Genomic DNA, 18,156 nt, shown 5'->3' on the forward strand with positions numbered 1-18,156 from the left:
ACCACTTTAATGTTTTAAGAAATAGTTAAAAGGCAATTGTTATCATTCTCTTATGATGTTTATTCAAACAGAATTCCAAGTATATATGCAAGTTTATATGATGTGAGGTATACATCAGAACAAAATGAGAATGGTGTTGAAAACGATCATTTCAATCCAACCTCCTGAATAATAATCTCAATGCCAATATACATACAAGTTCAAAATATATAAAACATCACAACAATCTGGGTTTTTACTTACCCCATTCAACACTTGGAAGCAGAAAAATAAAGACTCAGCTTTGCAAAGGTTATGTTGCTCAAACTGGTCTCAAGTGTTTTGTTCCACTACAGACTCTCTTCAGTAGTGCAACCCCATAGCAAAGCATCCATTAACCAGGTCCCGGGACTGCAGGGATGCTACTGTTCACCAACACTCAAGCAGCCCACGTAGCTTTAGAACATGAGGTTACAAGGTAAACCTTGGTAGAAGTGGGTGAAAAGTAGAAGCAGAAAGCAGGTTCAGATACAGGCGGAGGCATTAATAGCAGAAGCAAGCATCCAGGCTTTAAAAACTTACTGGGGTAGATTATTGGACCAAACTCATGTCAGTTGCAAACTTACTGAAACAAACAGAAAAACCAACAGGAATGAATGTGGTCCATTGTTTAAATATCCTGGTTAAAAAGACACATAATCTAACACATCAACATGTAATTATTGAAGCCTGCTTCCTAAGCTCTATTATAGTCTTCTGCACTCAGTGCTGTTTTGAAATAGTGAGAATTTTGACAATTCTATGAAGTATCTGCTTTTACTCATTGTCTGTTTGTGTTGATTCTGGCTGGGATGTCTCTGAATCTGAAAAACAAGAGGTGACAGAAAAATGAGCATTTTTTTTTCTCACTCAAAGACATTAAATATCAATTTCTTTCTTGTACAAAAAAGATTCTCTGAGGTCAATGAAGGATGGCCCTGCTTGTGTAATATTGAAATGAACTAACAGCAATGAAATTGGGTTGCTCCTTGTACATTTGGACTGCCCTTCCTCTTTCTAATTTCCTTTTCAGTGTGAACAGTGTTGCTTTAATAGTACATTCTAGGGGGACGACAGAGGAGGAGGGGACGACAGAGGACGAGATGGCGGGACAGTGTTCTCGAAGCCACTAACATGAGTTTGACCAAACTGCAGGAGGCAGTGGAAGACAGGAGTGCCTGGCGTGCTCTGCTCCAGGGGGTCACGAACAGTCGGACACGACTAAACAACAACAACAAGGGGTCTTAGATGACCATAAGCCTAAAATGTGATGCAGCAACAAAAAAAGCCAATGCTCTTCCAGGCTGCATCAACAGAAGTATAGTGTCCAGATCAAGGGAAGTAAGAGTCCGACTCTATTTTGCCTTGGTCAGACCACATCTGGAATACGGTGTCCAGTTCTGGGTGCTACAATTTAAGAAGGATATTGACAAGCTGGAAGGTGTGCAGAAGAGGGCAACCAATATGATCAAGGGTCTAGAAGCCAAACCTGCTGAGGAATAGTTGAGCAAGTTGGATATGTTTAGCCTGGGAAAGAGGAGACTGAGAGAAGATATGACAGCCAGCTTCAAATATCTAAATGACTGTCAAATGAAATATGGGGTGCTCTTGCATGGAAACCTGGAAGGCCCTGAGAGCATCCCAGAGCCTGCATGCTGAGGAGGACTTGTCTGTCAAGCAATCTGGAGAGTTTAAAAGTAATCTGCTTTGCTTGAGGGGAGGGAGGTAGAAGCATAGAATTGTAGAGTTGGAAGGGACCCCAAGGGTCACAAAATAACAACATATGATGCCCATCTGACTGGGTTGCCACTCCAACAAAATCTAAAGAACACAACAAAACATCAACCATTAGAAAGGCCTGCTCGGCACACCAGCTCTGGAAGGTAAGGCTGGTGGGGCAGCCGGCCCATTTTTGCATATATGCACCACCCCAGAACATACCCCGCCCCCTCATAAGATGCAACCATACCGTATATGATTTTTTTGTATGTTTTTCTTGTTGGTGCTTTTAGTGTTAAACCACTTCAAGAGGTTACATAGGAAGCAATTCATAAATGCAACCAAATCAATAAAAGAAATGAAATGCAAGCGCTGTTGGTTGCACCTTCAGATACTAGAATTGCACTTCTTCCCCTGAAGGGTCAGGTGTGCACCTTGGGTGTGTTTCTGGGCTCTCTGCTAACACAGGGAATTAGATGTGGTATCCAGAAGAGCCTTTAACCAGCCTGTTGTTACCCTTTCTGGATAACCTCCTATAGTTATTCAATAACACTATATTCCTATAGTGTTTTAGATGTGGCTACCCATCTATTTGTGGGGGCCAAGCAATCAGTTATGTGACATCAATATTGTGCCAGCTACAGTGGCTGCTAGTTTGTTCCCAGTCCAAATCAAAGTGCTGGTGATTGCCAAGGAAGCTCTAAAATAGTGGTGGCAAACCTGCAGCCTGTATCTGTATGTAATAATGCATGATTAAAAATGCTTTAAAATAGTGCAGAGTTGGCGGGAAAGTCTTTTGGAAGGCAGTACTGAGAAATCCAGTGCTCACCACACCAACTTTTGCCCCTGGAAGGATGACCATGGGCCAATGTGGTACTTGGCCCAAAAAGGGTTAACCGCCCCTGCTTTAAATGGCATGGGACCAGGTTACCTTAGGGACCACCTGCAGCAATATGGAGACCCTGTTGAGATGCCTACAGTAAAATGTATTAGTTTGGCGGTCATAAGAAACAGGGTCTTCTCTGCCCTGGCCCCTTACCTATGGAATTCAATCCTTGGGGAGATGCCCTCCCCAATTTCACTTAAACTAGCTTCAAAGTCACATCTGTTTAGAAAGGCATTTGGAGTTTAAATTGGAATGCTAGATAATTGGGGCTCTTTGAGCAGGGCTTGTTTTAGTGAGTTTTATGGTTAGATGGAAATAGGGTTTTATTGCTCTGTTTATTGTTCTATTAACGGTTTTGATGAATTGCATGTGAGGTCTGTTCTAAATGGTAGTACTGAAGTTCTTTAAAATAACAAAAATACACTTTTTTATATCCTCAGTATTCTATTACATTGATGACTTCCACATTACCCCCCCCCCAAAAAAAATCTATGGAAATACTGTCTTAGAATAGTAAATTCCATGTTTAACCAGCACACATGAACCAATGGAGATGGTCTGATGTGGGGTCCATTAGCCTGCCAAGCACACGGCATCCCATGTGTGCAGGTAGATTATGAATACCTTTAAACTAAATTCCTAGGCCGGGTGTATGATTCTAGTCATGGCATGTAATGCTGTGCACCTTTACTTGGGGAAAAAACCCTGCTGTCAGTGGATCCTACTTCTAGGTAAGTGTACAGGACTAGAGCGTCACAGTGCAATCCCATGCCTGCATGCTCAGAAATATAAAGAAACATTGGCTGAATGGGATTGCAGCATAATTTTTAAAATGATGGGTTTTATGTAATAATTGAGGCATATAACAGAGTTGTTATTCTGACACACGAGAGTTCATTGTCCTAATTTGGATTATTGTCCTTTTCTAAAAGTATTCTGCTTTGCTTTGCTTTAGTAGACCTCAGCTGCATGAACAAGTTTAATAAACTCCATAGAACAACTCTCCCTTTGTCTCAGCCATCCTGGCTAATCAGTTTTCTTGCTTTTTTCTTACCTTCTCCAACATAGCACATACATGGTCCCTTTGGAAATCACTGTGGATATCTTAACTATGCTTGATCCATTCTCTACAGACACTACAACACAAATATAACCTTCCTACCTGTGAACTTCTGAAATGTGGAATTAAGTTCTAAGAAACAGTTTGGATGTGATAAATTCTATATACATGGAAACACTTGAACTACATACGCCTTCCAGCCCTACTATTGTGTATGTGCATCACATCATGAACTCTAGATTCTTCTTGAGTTTGCAGCCTTCTGCATAATGGCCTCATCCAGTGAGGCACAAGTGGAAAATAAGCAAGTGCTGTAGGACTTTAATTTTGTTTCTCCAAACAGCAGCATCCCACAATGCATTGCAAGCAGCTACTCAGGGGGTTGGACTAGAATCAGGCATGGCCAAACCTGGCCCTCCAGCTGTTTGGGGACTACAATTCCCATCATCCCTGACCACAGGTCCTGGTAGCTAGGGATGATGGGAGTTGTAGTCCCAAAACAGATGGAGGGCCAAGTTTGCCATGCCTGGACTAGATGATCCCCTGGGTCGCTTCCAACTCTACAATTCTATGCTTCTAGTGTTTTTAAAATCAGCCAGTGATGCAGTGCAGAAAAAAATGAGGTAAGCATCACTGCATATATGCTGATCTCCCTCTCATGATTGGGGACCTTGTGTAGAATGTATCACTGTATTTTATTATGAATTTCCAAAGCAAAACTTTCAACCAATTTAAAATAAATGCAGTGTTACTGCCCTCTATTTGGATATGCCCAAGAATAAAAATTGAGAAGAAAATATTTTCTTCTAGGTCTGCTAATACCCGATTGCAAAGACTTGAGGGAAGTGAACTTAAGGGAAGTGTGAGGTGTTGAGGAGTGACAGGAGAGGCTGCTGCAGAATTTATGAGAGCGCCCACCCCTGGGACACCGAAGGAGATCTCTGCCAGCGGATAACAGCGAATGGGTGGAAAAGAGAAACAAACCACTGCTCTATACAAAGCAAAAGGTTTTTCCCCAATTAATTAATTAATTAAGCTAGAAGTAAAAATTCATATTAAAAACATTTGTAATAAGCTTTACGTTTAAAAAGGTTACTTTCCTTCACTGTTAAATTCTACTGACAATTAAAGAAAAAGACTGTATATGTTTGGAAATGAATAATTCTTAGATCTGTTAAGGCAGAAATGGGCTGGTAGGATAGTGTTTTGGGTGGCATACATTCTGAGGTTGAAGAATGGCTTCTTAGGCTGGGCCCCCATTTCAAGTCCAGATTGAGATCTAGGTTTTCTTTTGTATGACAATGTGTGTTTCCTAGCTTTCTGTCTCTTTTCTATTTTCTTCTGGTACTCACTTGGAGGAAGAAGAGAATCTGTAAGAAACAACAGAAAAGGAATTCTTTCTTTAATATGCATTCATGTCATAAAATAAGCCTCGGTTGCTTTAGTAGTCTTACAAGGTATTTGACAGGGGACAAATGAGCTAAAAAGGTGTCCAAAAGCTTTTGAATACAATAGGATATTTGCACAGGCTTCATTCCATAAATGCTATTATCTTATTAGAAGGCAAGTCTTTTCAAAAGGAGCATTTTAAAATAAATATTATATTTGGGTGCCATTTATCCCATGCTACCTTGCATCTTTAAGTGGAATTATTATTTGGCATAAGCAATGATGTCAGACTAAAGTCCAGTACACGCTTCCCTGGAAGCAATTTCCGTTGGAGTTTACAGAAGTTACATATAAAATTGTGTAAAGATTTAGTGTATAACATACAGCACTCAAGCAGTTTATTTTCTATATGCTCTACAAATACTGCAGAATGAATGCAGTTTAAGTTAGCTCTACTCTATCTGAACAGAAACAAAATCCCAAAAACTTGTCCCGAATAAACAATATACCGGGTTTGTAGGCAATACAATGAATAAGCTATGAGTTGAAGCCCAATTTCCATATATCTACTGGAATGTTTTATGGGATTAATACACATATTTGCATAGGTCTACATTACAAAGTAAGACATAGGTCAGTAAATATTGCTTTTTTTTTTAAGTCTAAAATGTTACCATTAGGCTGCGAGTTCTTTTTCTCCCAGTCATCACGCTGTTGAAGCCACTCATCTCCATAACCACTGCTGATCAGTTTGCTGAAGTTTACAGGTTCGTTTTTTTTGTGAGCAGGCCTATACGAGAACACCAAACAAGAAGCAAGCCTTTTATCAAAACTGGTACCCATCTTTTCTTTTTCTTTACTATGATAACCATTTTTTAAAATAGGCAAATAAAAGTCTTTGACATTTTTAGAAGAGTGCCGTGAGTCCAAATGGTACCTGGCGCCATGGTTTTTCAACAGTTACTTACAGTAATTTACTGTTAGTGTTGACAACAAATATATGTACTGGGGAACCTGATGGTCATCAGAGCATCCCAATGCAAACATACAGAGAAGAAGAAGCCAAAGAATTACATTAGGTGGATCCAAACGTTTGAGCAAGTCTGGTGAGGTTTTTTAAACACCAGGTCTCTGTGCTATATTAAAAAGTGTTTTTGAAGCTTCCTTTGGTATTAGAAGCATTCTGGCTTTGTGGCAAAAAGGCCTCTAGTAGAAGTATGCCAGCTGTATAACCAGCTTTGAATGGCAGCTGGTAAAACAGATCCACGTGCAAATCTTCACATGTGGACAACATACATTGATGCACACCTTCTCAACATCCAGCAGTGAAGAAAAAGTTGTTTCAAGTAACCCCAGTCAAAACAGGAACTACCGGTACTGGTAAATATGAATGACTAAGACAAGTAACTTATGTGATTGAAAGACGTCAAGCCTACAGCAATCCCAAATGATATCAGGAGCATAGCATTGGGGGGGGCATGCATTGCTGAGAGGGCGCAAGATGGCACAACCAGGCACCCCCACGACAGGCTCCCTCCCTCACCAAGCTGTGCCCTGGCTGGGCCTTCAGGGCTGCAGCAGCAGCAGCACCTCCCTCTCCTCATGGCTGGCTGAGACGGAGGAGGATGGCAGCAGCAGCACCACCCACCAAGGAGAGGTGAGAGCCTCTGGCAACCGCTGCTGGTCTGCCCTCACTGTGAGCTGGCTTTGAGCCTTTCTCCCTCCCCTTGCCTCCCTCGCTGCCGGCTCAGACCACTGTGGCTTGGTGAGCGGTGAGGACTTGGGCTCGTGCAGCCACACTCTGCCCCCGCCCCAGCACACACACACACACACACACACACACACACACACACATCCTGGGTGCAGAGAACCTGTGCTACGCCCTTGAATATGTTCCCAAAATAAAGCAAGGTGTACTCTGGTCTCCATTTTCACCTGTTCCAGATTACCAGTCATGTAACATGACATCCAACGAGGCTTCTCATCTGGTACACTGGCAAATAACTGATACAGTGTACATATGATAATCTAAGGTAGTTTTTAATAAACTACACTTTTTAAAAAAGTGTGCATACTGCTTCCCCAATGCCTACCAACTATATCTTATTGTGATTATATGCTTATTGTTAAGATCAGCATATAGCCATCACTATGATGCAATACACTAATTCATACAGCAAACTGAACTGGAGCAAAGGGTAACAATTTTATGCACAGCTTTACACTGGCAAGTTGAGTACTTGCACATCCATCTGTAAGGTCTGGATTTAAAACACAGCAATTATATTTAGCTAACATTGGAGGGAAGTAGAGTCGGTTTCCTCCATGAAATTCTTTAGTTGCAATAGGTTGTGGTGTTCTGTGTGGGTATCTTGGCGTTATAGCAGGAAGCTTTATCTGTGTAAAAAAGATAATGCTAATTCAGTAATGGACATACATATACCTATGATTAAAACAGGTTGAAATAACAGCTAAAAAGAAAGAATATTCCCTGCAATATATTCTGTAGCAATCTGTACATGGCTCCTGTATAAGGCTCCTGTTTTTGTGATGTTGTCACTCCAAGTAATCTGATCTGTCTAGGCTGAGAAATAAAAAAGTTTGATATGTGATGCCTAGAACTTTTGAGTTGGGCTGATCAAGACTGGACCCGTTCCCCATATGCTATAAACCCAATTCAAATCAGTTGTAACAGAAGATGTAGATTGACCCTTAGCATTACTTCCAAAGTGTGGTTAAGGTTGCTTGGTTTCTGTTAGGGCTTAATGCAAGGTTAAGTGCACCTTTAACGTGCAGGTTTTAAATATGTACACTGAAGTGAGAAGGTGCTGGAAGGAGCATGTGTGCAAGTTCACATTTGCAATGTTGTGTCTGCACTACCTGCGTTTATTCAAGTTCTGATTACCAGTGACATGTGCCATTTGAATGCTAAAATTGTAAGCTTTATCTTAAAATATAAGGGCCAAACTGCCCGTGCTGTTATATGCCTCTTTAAATTTTGTGTGCAGATTTGGAAGGAAATCCCCCAGTGGTGACAATTTAGGATTTCCTCCTCACCCTACAAAGCAAATACCAGAGGAAGGGTTTTCCTCGGGAGGAAGGCAGAGAGTTAAAATTGCTTTATAAACCTGCTGTGATTCCAGTTACAATTACCATCCTGCATGTTAAATACAAGAACACATTTAAAATCTTGTCAAGTTTAGTCTCAGGTTTTGAGAAAAAGCTCACATTTTCGAGCAGGTGCATACTTCAGAATGACAAAACCTGAGTACACACAGGGTGATGCATACAGAAACTTCAGAATTTATTAACCAAGGTAAGAGTTCGTGAGTGGAATATGAGCTTACACGTGCCCATCCCAGCCCCTCCACCACAGAGTGAACTTAGTCAGGCTGATTGGAATACTAAAAGAGCACTGATTGGAACAGTACTAAAAAGCTTTTCATGCTAACCAGTTTTATTCTTTACCAGAATCTGAAACTTTGAAGTTGGCTAGAAAACTACTAAAAATACAAATGCATCCAGGAATCAACACTGACTTTTAAAAGGAGGGGAGACCACAACAGCAACTTCGAGAAAGATTTTGCAATGATGTGCTGATGGAATCGCCAAATACCTGTTTCTTGGCTTAGTCTTTAAAATGGTCAATTTGAGATTTTCCCTCTGTCTTTTATCAAATCCAATTCTAGTTTCAGAAAAACTCACCTCTTCTTTTGTGCTGCCTGGAGAGCCCTCAACTTGTACTCCATTTTCCTGTTGGGATTTAAAAAACAAAAACACAATTTAAGTACCGGTAATAGATCTTAAAGATAACAGAAAAGAGATTAGGAAAGAGTGTTTAATGTTTTACAAAAATGATCAGCTTGGTCACATAAAGTGTATACTACCTGACTTGCCTCCGTACAAACTTCAGTTCAGAAAGAATAGAACCTTTCTGCTTGGGGGGGGGGGTGAGGTAAAATTTAAATCATGAAAATGATGTACACAATATTATGTCTCGTCTCTGAGCCACAGCTCCAGCAAGATTCTGATACTGCTTTTAATTTTTTTAAAAAGGTAACCCTCAACAGATCCCTTTGTTCCTGATTATCCCATTTCGCATCTAGTTCCATACTCTTTAGAAACAGAGTATGGAAGCTTTAATAATAATATAAAAAGATAACCAGTGTTCCTGAAAACACTCCCAAATAAACATTAATGTTCAGAAAAAATAACATATATTCTGGAAGCTGAAAAGAATGGATCTATAATCACTTGAATAACCTGATCTAGAATGCACAAGAGGCTTCCATGTTTTTAATGAGACCTGAGAAGAACCCTCTGGGATTAAAATGTTTTTGTACTGTGATATGTCCTTAAGGATTTATTTCTTTAACTGGAACCAACACACTTTTCCCTGACAGAATAAACTAAGGAGGCTGAACTTTAAACAGTACTCCTGGCTAGTATTTCTTATACCCTGACAAAACAATTAAAACCCATAACTCTAAATAAGCAGGTAACTGAAAATAGTTTATGACTGCAATCCAGTAATGTACTTATCTGAGAGTTAGGCCCATTACACCCAATGGGACTTGCTTCTGAGAAGATAAATAAAATGAAAGTTTCAGAAAGCTAATGAAATTTAAATCCAAGATTTCAGCAGTTATTTCTCAAGGTTTAGCCATAAGGGTTGGCCATCAGGCAATTACCGGTAAATTAAGTTTACGGTATATGTGATTCCTGTTGAAGGACAAAAGCCACACTATCCATTCAAAGTTAATTTCACCCAATTAAGTGGGAGAGGTTTTAATCAAAACAACTTTGCTACTGAAATCAACTACTATGCTTAATTTTGCTGAATTGTGCCCAATATTACTTCAGAGGGATCCTTAAAAGAGCTGGGAGACAAATGCACAAAATTAAGATACTATGACCTGGTTTGCATGCGGTGCTATGCCAAACTATGGTTCGATGTTACTAAGCAAGGATGCTGGTGCAGAGAGCAAAAATCTCACCTGCTTCACTTCTTCCCCCAGTCCTGCTGTTGCCACGAATGTCCTCAAAGGGCACAAGAAGCTATCCCTGAACAGAGAAATCTCTTTCCCATTTAGTCAAAGTCTTAGTTTCACAAAATTTGTATAAATTAAGCAGGGAAATAAAAAAACCAACCAACCTGATAATAATTTTATTAGTTTGTCAGCTTAATTACAATGATACAAAAAGCATCTTAAGTCATAACCAGGATCACAGAATGAGTTGGAACGCCACCCCCCACCCCCCCGGGTCATCGAGTTCAAATCCCTGCAATGCAGGAACCTCAACCAAGTTACATAAGAAATTTACATAAGGAAGTTACATAAGAAATTGTTTCACACTATATTCTTCACTAGTGTGAAGTGCCTGGCACTTCCCAGGAATCTGAAGAAACCCCAAAATATTGTGATTTTTCAAAGGATAGTGTAATTAGTGAGTTTTAGGGCTGTGCACAACTATCCACTTACCCACCCGGGCTTCACCCTTCCCTGGGGAATGCTTGACCCAGCCCCAAATCAAAGGGAGCTAATGTTTAGTTAGCGTTAATTTGGCCTGTCATCTTGATTCAATGTGTCATCTGGCATTAAATATAGACCACCTCCTCCACCTTGGGAACGATTGTGCTGACGCTATCTCTTCAAAGGCATCTAAGCTTGGCACTGGTTGGCAACGTCACATCACATTTGGCAAAGTCCCACCAAACAGGGTGATAGTATCTTTAGAGGTGTACAATTCTGCGTAATTTGGACCTGTCATGCTATACTGGGCAAAGTCATATATCAATCCGTCATCTTGAGTCAACATGGTGCCCAGTGTCCAACTGTAACATTAGATCACCACCTCTACCTTGGGAACTGTCTTGCTGAGTTTGGTGATGTTATCTCAAGAGGCATCTAAATTGGTGCAGGTTGGAACTGTCATTCCAAATTGGGCAAAGTCCTATAAAATGGGGTAACAATATCTTCAGAGGTATAAAAATCTGTGTACTTTGAGCCCATCCTACCAAACTGAGCAGTTACACCAAAGTCACATTTCGGTCTGCCACCTTGATTCAAAATGGTGCCTGGTGTCCAAAGACAGATGAATATGAGACCATCTCCATATGAGGAACCCTGATGCAGAGTTTGGTGACAATATCTCAAGAGGCATCCAAACTGGTGCAGATAGGAACTATCCCGCCAAATGGGACAACAGTATCTTCAGAACCATCCAAATTGGTGTAGTCTGGACCCATGATGTCAAAAACCAGGCAAACTCACACCAAAGTCATGCTTTGATCCACCATCTTGATTCAAAATGGTGCCTTGGCATCCAAACATTAATGAAAACTGCCATCTCCCCCTCGGGAACCCTTGTACAGAGTTTGGCAACAATACAGTATCTTGAGAGGTAGCCAGACCCATAGAGAACAGAGACATACAGAAAAACGACTATCCAAAATATATGGTAGATTTTAGCACCCAAATACCATACTTTTTCCCCAAAAAAGTTGATTTCTATAAACTGTAGGCACACTCCAGCTTTTTCTAAAAGTGACAAAAAGTACAAGTGTCTGCACCCCAGCCCCCAAATCTGCTGCAGTTCATGGAAGACATTATATATGAGGATTGTGTTGTTAAGTCCTACAACACATTCTGGGGCTGGAAGGTAAAGGAAGGGTCTGCAACTAGTCTAGTTTTAAGGATTCTGGAGTCTATACAGAGCCAACATCAATTTAGCCGCTGATAGTTTCTTTCCAGTTCCAGGACACAGCTTGGTTCTGAATGAAACAGCATCATATGGCGACATTTCATGTTAAGTGCAAATAAACTTGTGTAATTCAATAGAAAAAAATATTATTATTATTATTTTCATTTATTACCCACCTTTCATCCTAAGGCCCCATGGCAGTGATTATTATGTGACCTTAGGGTGAACTGGTTTCCCACAGGCATCTGGTTGACCACTATGACAGCAGGAGGCTGGAGTGGGCGGGCCATTGGCCTTGTCCAGCAGAGCTCTTCTTACGGAGAGGTATATTTTTGGGACCCACCTGATTTTTGTGATTGTAAGTTGCTTTGGGGCCTGAGTCAATCAGAGCTATAAACACTGTGAACACCATGGGCTCAGAAACAAAGTGGCAACTAGTGCAGCTGTTTTAAAACAAGGGTTATGTGAGATCGAAACAGAACGCCAGCCAGTAATCTGGCCGCTGCACTTTGGACTAATTGAAGCTCCTGCTGTAACTTCAAGGGCAGCCCCACACAGAACAGAGTGCAACAATATGATCTGGAAGTTATCACAGCGTGGAGTACAGTGACCAAATTGTTTTGCTTAAAAGGTATCATAGCTGGTGAACCAGCCACAGTTGGGGGAAAAGGCACTCCTGGTCACCAAGGCCACCTGAGCCTCCAGTGTCAGCGCTGAATTCAAAAAACACCCCCAAGCTGTGGACCTGCTCTCACCAGAACAAGCCATCTCCTCACCTCCTGGACATCAGAACTTGGGACACATAACACCACTTTCAGGATTCAGCTTCAGTTTAATGGCCCACATCCAAACCACTGCCTCTAAGCACCTGTCTAACACCTCAACTGCCTCTCCTGATTCAGATGAAACAGAGAGATAGAACTGGGTGTCATCTGCATACCGATGATGTTCCACTCCAAATCTCCTGATCACAGAACCAGAGACCTCATATAGATGTTAAATAGCATGGGAAACAAGATGCGACCCTATGGGACACTACAGGACACCAAATGCTAGCCTCCCATAACTACTTCTTAGAAATGTCCCAGGAAGTAGGAGTGGATCCACTGAAGCACAAGGTCCCCAGCCCCAACCTCCCTGAGACAATATGCTCCTCTAGAAGGGTATTGTGGTTAACAGGATTGAAAGCCACCAAGAGATCAAGCAGAACAAGCAAACTCAAGCTCCCATCTCTTTCCCAACAAATGTCATCAACCCAAGTGGCCAATGTGGTTTCAGTGCCACAGGCAGGCCTGAAACCAGAGTGGAATGGATCCAAGTGATCAGTTTCCTCCAAGCATGCCTGCAGCTGGACCAACTTATCGAGCACCTTGCCCCCAAAGGGGATGTGATCATTTTTAAACACTTCCACAAATTCTATGAAATGAGCCAGTCTGGCTGCTCCTGCCTATCCATGTTTTTAGCCAATGAGTGAAGACGGATTTGTGACTGATAAGTGAACTGTTTGGACACCAGATAACAGGAAACACTGGGTCCTAAAGAGCTGCTCTTCCACCCTGCCCTTTAGTGCACTTTTCCCGCTTCTGTCTTATTTTTTAGTTCCTGGAATCTCTGTAGTTTGTCCTCTTGCTTTCCCTAGCAGCCAGGGTGCATTTTGTTTGTGGTGGCTTCATCTGAGTTCAGGTAGTTTCTAGAGGTTATTTTCTGCAAATACTGTTAAACAATGTTTGAGTGGATGTTAACTTCAAAAGGGAAATTTGAAACATTTGCAAAGAGGCATGTCACTTGCTGTACAGCAGTTAAAGATCAAGCACTCATTAAGAATTCACTACAAAACAAATTCCTTCCAGTAGCACCTTAAAGACCAACTAAGTCAGTTCTTGGTATGAGCTTTCGTGTGCATGCACACTTCTTTTACAGTATAATGTAATCTACTCAGAAGTAAGTTTCTTTTTATTTAATGGAGCTTGCTCCCAGGTAAGTGGATGCAGGATGGCAGCCTAGGCTTTGGTTTAGGGTTGGCACTGGGGGGAAACAGGCATTTCTGCATCGTAGCAGACAGAAAATCAATAAGTGAAACCTTTTTGGTGGGGAAATAAAAGTCATGGGAAAAGCTTCACCATGACTGTACTCTCTAATTTTGTCTTATGCCGCACTCTCCATGGCAGCTGTGTTGTGTTATGCCATGTCATTTCCCCATGGCGGCCATTTTTTGATTGGCACCCACAGCAATACCTGATATAGATCTGCCCTGAAATCTATGGATGCAGGGCAGTATACAAATAATAAGAATAAGAATAAGAATAAGAATAAGAATATATTTTCAACTGCAAATTTGACAGAGACCCACATTATTAGGCAGAGAAATACAAAACACCAGGTGTGCTAGTTCATTGGGATTTGCGTGAGGTGCTGCTGTCCTGACCCCCTCACCAACCAAGACGGGTTCACATACCTCTCTTTTCTCTTTGTTCTCTTTGTCTTCAGCATCTCTTTGCCAAACACTTTTCATATCAAAATCAAAAGGCCCTCTTTTAGGCTCATAGCTGGCAGGTTGATCAGCCTTAAACTCCTCGTGGATCATGTAGTCTGGCATAGCTGAAACTCGAGGCCTGCAGAAAACAGTTTTACCATTTACTGTGAAGTCTTTTGTTATGAAAGGTTCCAGGTGCTTCCAAACGCTGTGACATTTTCTTCCTTTCAACATTCTTCAACTCCACTCTTCCTCAGTCACCCAGAAGAGATTAGCATGAAGACAGAATACTTACTTAGACTCATCAGCTGCTGCTGCTGTTGCTGCTGGTGCTTTGCCATGATGTGTATACCACTCAGGTGCACCATAAGACGCCAGAGACACTTTCCGTGGAGTAGGTGTAAAATGTCTCAACAAGTCTTAAGTGAAGGAGACAAAGTTATTTAAGTTTTGTTTTTTTAAACAAGTAGATAACTAGTTTTCTGGACATTCTTAAAGCAAGAGGGCAATATGAAAAATGCTTCATTCTATCCCTCCCCCTGAGATTAAGGCGCAAACTATACTAGGTGGCAGAGACCTACGGCAGGATCTCCTGGTGCTGCCCCTGCCGCTAATATGCAGCCTGTTTTCCCAGAGGGAAGGTGGTCCTTGGCCCTGAGACGGTCGTCCATGGCTGCTCTAACCAATGTGCCTTCCCAACAAATGTTTCAAGCATGAATTTTTTTTAAGTAGACAGGGAAACTTATTTTCTCTCTCTCTCTCTCACACACACACTCATGCACCATGGCTCACACACAAATCTGCCTGCCTTCCCCAATTCCCTACACTACAAAAAAGAATACTGAAAATATCCAAATAGAGGCAGAAAAGGAGGGAAGGGAAACAGATCAAATGATTTCATTTTTCCCCCCATTTGAATTCAAGAGAAACCATCATTTGGCAGAAGATCTCTACTTACTAACAGAGCAAACCAATATACAGAAATAAAAACGCAAAAGCAACTGCATTTATGCCTGGGTTAACTCCCCTCTATGCTGATTTACAAAGAAAATTCTTCCCCGCAGCTGTTACTTATTTGGGGGGAAATGCGCAAGTTTCCTCTGATAGCTGCTTTCAGGTAAGGTGATGCATTTACAGCTTGATTCAATGCACTTTTACTCTGAAGTAAGCCCACTGATTTCAATTGGCCTTACTCAAAGGTAAATGTGCAATTTTTAGTTAAGTATGACTTCAACCAAGATTGCCACAAAAGGTTACAGGATACTGCTAAAATTGTGGGTTCTTTCAAAACAAAAGAACCTGCATTTCTGCAACATCACAGCTTTCAAGGTGGCATGGAACATCCATATTTTGTGTGTTTTATCCTCCCCAATGTCCCCAAATTTCTTACAGCACAAGCCTCCTGAAATCGCCATAAGATTCATATGAATTTTAACTACCAGGTCGGCCTCCTTGTTTTGCCAGCTTTACATATTCCGAGTCAGTGTCTTTAATCCACTTCCTTCGCCCCCCAAATGTAATCTCACTGTGAGGATCTCCAAAATCACCGAGACCTGGGATCTGGGATGTTGGCTGCTGTTGAGCTTCAGAATTAACAGACTCCTCTGATCGCTTGAGTGGCACGTGATAGTACCAATCTGCATTAACAAGCAAAAAGATGAACATCACATTTTGAGATTTGTATTATATTAAGTGGTATAAACTTAATTTGATTTTGTTCTGTGAACCACCCTAAGACCTCCAGGTATAGATAGGGCAGTATATATATTCAATAAGTAATAATGATAATTATAAAAAACAATGAAAAACGGGAAAACTATTCCAGTTTTTTTTTTTTTAAAAAAAACCATTTATAAAGAATAATTTATATAACTTCTACTCCCCATTACTACAAAAACCAATGCCCTAATATAACAGGAACCCACACAATTAAAAGCCTGGCTGCCTCTCCTGGTACTGTTCATCAGTTAGAAAGATCAAGGGCATTTCAATACCAAGTCAGATAGAAATGTCTCTACATCAGGATAGCCCAACCTGCAGCCCAATGGCCTCACATACCCCCCCCCCAGCTCTTTCTGTGAACCCCGCAAGGTGCTTGGCTGCTGCTGTAACCCTCCTGGCTTTCTCCTTTAGCTCTACACTGTTCCTCATTGATCCAAAAGGCATCATTTACTTCTGCTTTTCTGGTCTTCTTTTTCTGCCCTTTACTGCAAAAACACACCAGTCAAATTGTTTCTTCTTGTCTCCAAGCAGCTCCATGACTGCTTCTGTTGGTCCTCTTTTAGTCTTCTCCTCCAAACTAGAATCTTGGTCAATTTTTCCCTCCTGGGCACAACAAGAAGTGTGCACAAGAATGTGTATGTGTGCAAGCATAGGAGCCAACTCCTAGGGGTCAAGGTCCCTTCGGCACACCAATAAAATATTTGAGGGGGCAGCTACCCCCTAAAGTTGATGGGCATTGCACACCACATTTATGTGGGGCGTGGCTTACCTGGGCTCCCCCAGTATTTTATTCAAGCTGGCACCCCTGCATGGAAGAGAGAATAGGAGCTTTTCTCCTGGTTACCTGCCTCCCCTTTTATTTTAAAATTGCCAAGCATGTAAAGCTGAATGCACACGAGTTAAATGTGCATAAGTAGTGAGCTTACTGTACAAAATGAAGGTGTCTGAACACTGTAAACACCACAGGATCTAGTTCTGGGAAAGGTATTATATAGTCCTGAACTAAAGTTTGAGAAAAGATATATGCACAAAGACGGAAAGATACAGCCCTACCTACTATGGGGAAATGGTTGGTACAATTATTCGACTTAGCTGAGATGGCAAAGTTAATGTGATTAATTAAAGAAAAATCACTGACATTTACTAAGGATTGGAAACTTCTTATGGACTTAATTGTGTGAAACAGAAAATGAACTTGTAATACAGTAGCTGGATTTTAAGACTGAAAAAGTATTGGCATATAGAAAGCAGAATCCTTGGATGTTCATGAGCCTCTAGCTGAGGGCTGGCGGGACGGCGGGGGCTGTGGTCAGGACCACCGTTTTCTGCACCTGCCTTTTGCCTTTATTTTGCGCTGAAGACACTGATCCACAGACATTATACTTTGCTCTGTGCGTCCTATCAAATTCAAATGTAAGCTATTTTCACTAAAATAAAAAAAGAGCGCCGTTCTGAAAGGCTTGACATGAGAAATACCACATTTATAAACTGTGTACTTGCCACATGGTGCGTATCGATTTGGGGGTCCACGGGGCTCTTTATTTGTATTCCTCATACCTGCGGAGCGGGGAGAACAGGGGGGTCTTTTCAAAAGGAAGCATTTGGCCAAATCCCCGCCAAAGAAGCCAGGCAAGCCGGCCGACCCCCCCCCCAAGACCCCCATTTCTGAATCCGAAAGGCTTTGCGCGAACTTTCCCGCCCACCTCGCAGCATCCTGAAGCAAGTGCCCGGGTCGCCCCAGCGTCGCTGCCGAGACGGGCTCCGGGGCTGCCCGACTCGGGTTCCCTGCTGAGCCCCCGGGTCCGCCCACCCGATTCCCCGCTGACCCTCCCCAAGGAGACGCCGCCCGCCCGCCCGCCCGCCAGCCGGGGGAGGCTCCTCCGACGGGCCTCGGTGAAGGCTCCGAAGGCGGTTCGCCCGGCTGGAGACCCTCCGCGCGAGGAGGACTCTTTCCGCCCTGGTCGCCCTCTCTCGCCTGGCTCCGGGCGAAGCCGAGGGAGCTCGCCCCGGGGAAGACACCCTCCGCCGCCGAGTTCGAAGTGGGACGGGAGGCCGCCGCCGCCGCCGCCGCCGCGAAAGCGACCCAGAGGCGGAGGCGGAGGAGGCCGCAAACAATCCCGTCGCCCGGCAACGGCGGCTTCGCGCGCCCCGGGAGCGGGAGGCCGAGCGGGGGAGGGAGGGAGG

The 18,156-nt window shown here is 42.4% G+C and overlaps 2 protein-coding genes across 3 annotated transcripts in view; both read right to left on the reverse strand.

Annotated features, from left to right (window-relative positions):
- Window positions 1-18,156, reverse strand: part of UPP1 (uridine phosphorylase 1) — a 122,133-nt gene that overhangs the window by 14,258 nt on the left and 89,719 nt on the right. The gene's annotated exons all lie outside the window — the stretch shown is intronic.
- On the reverse strand, window positions 37-17,529 carry LOC309326418 (uncharacterized protein C7orf57). Of its 2 annotated transcripts, none has more exons than XM_081835112.1 (9): window positions 17,473-17,529; window positions 15,690-15,887; window positions 14,546-14,669; window positions 14,233-14,389; window positions 8,778-8,825; window positions 7,369-7,469; window positions 5,747-5,862; window positions 5,036-5,053; window positions 37-842 (listed from the first exon to the last, which is right to left on the reverse strand). In XM_081835112.1, exons 1-9 carry the CDS (start codon window positions 17,525-17,527, stop codon window positions 796-798), a joined length of 864 nt encoding a protein of 287 aa, XP_081691238.1. In that variant the 5' UTR covers window positions 17,528-17,529; the 3' UTR covers window positions 37-795. The 2 variants fall into 2 exon arrangements, with proteins under 2 accessions (XP_081691238.1, XP_081691237.1); XM_081835111.1 differs by having other exon boundaries at window positions 4,903-5,053.

This window comes from Podarcis erhardii (genome assembly GCF_964252035.2).
Source record: "Podarcis erhardii genome assembly, chromosome: 13".
Classification (NCBI taxonomy): domain Eukaryota; kingdom Metazoa; phylum Chordata; class Lepidosauria; order Squamata; family Lacertidae; genus Podarcis; species Podarcis erhardii.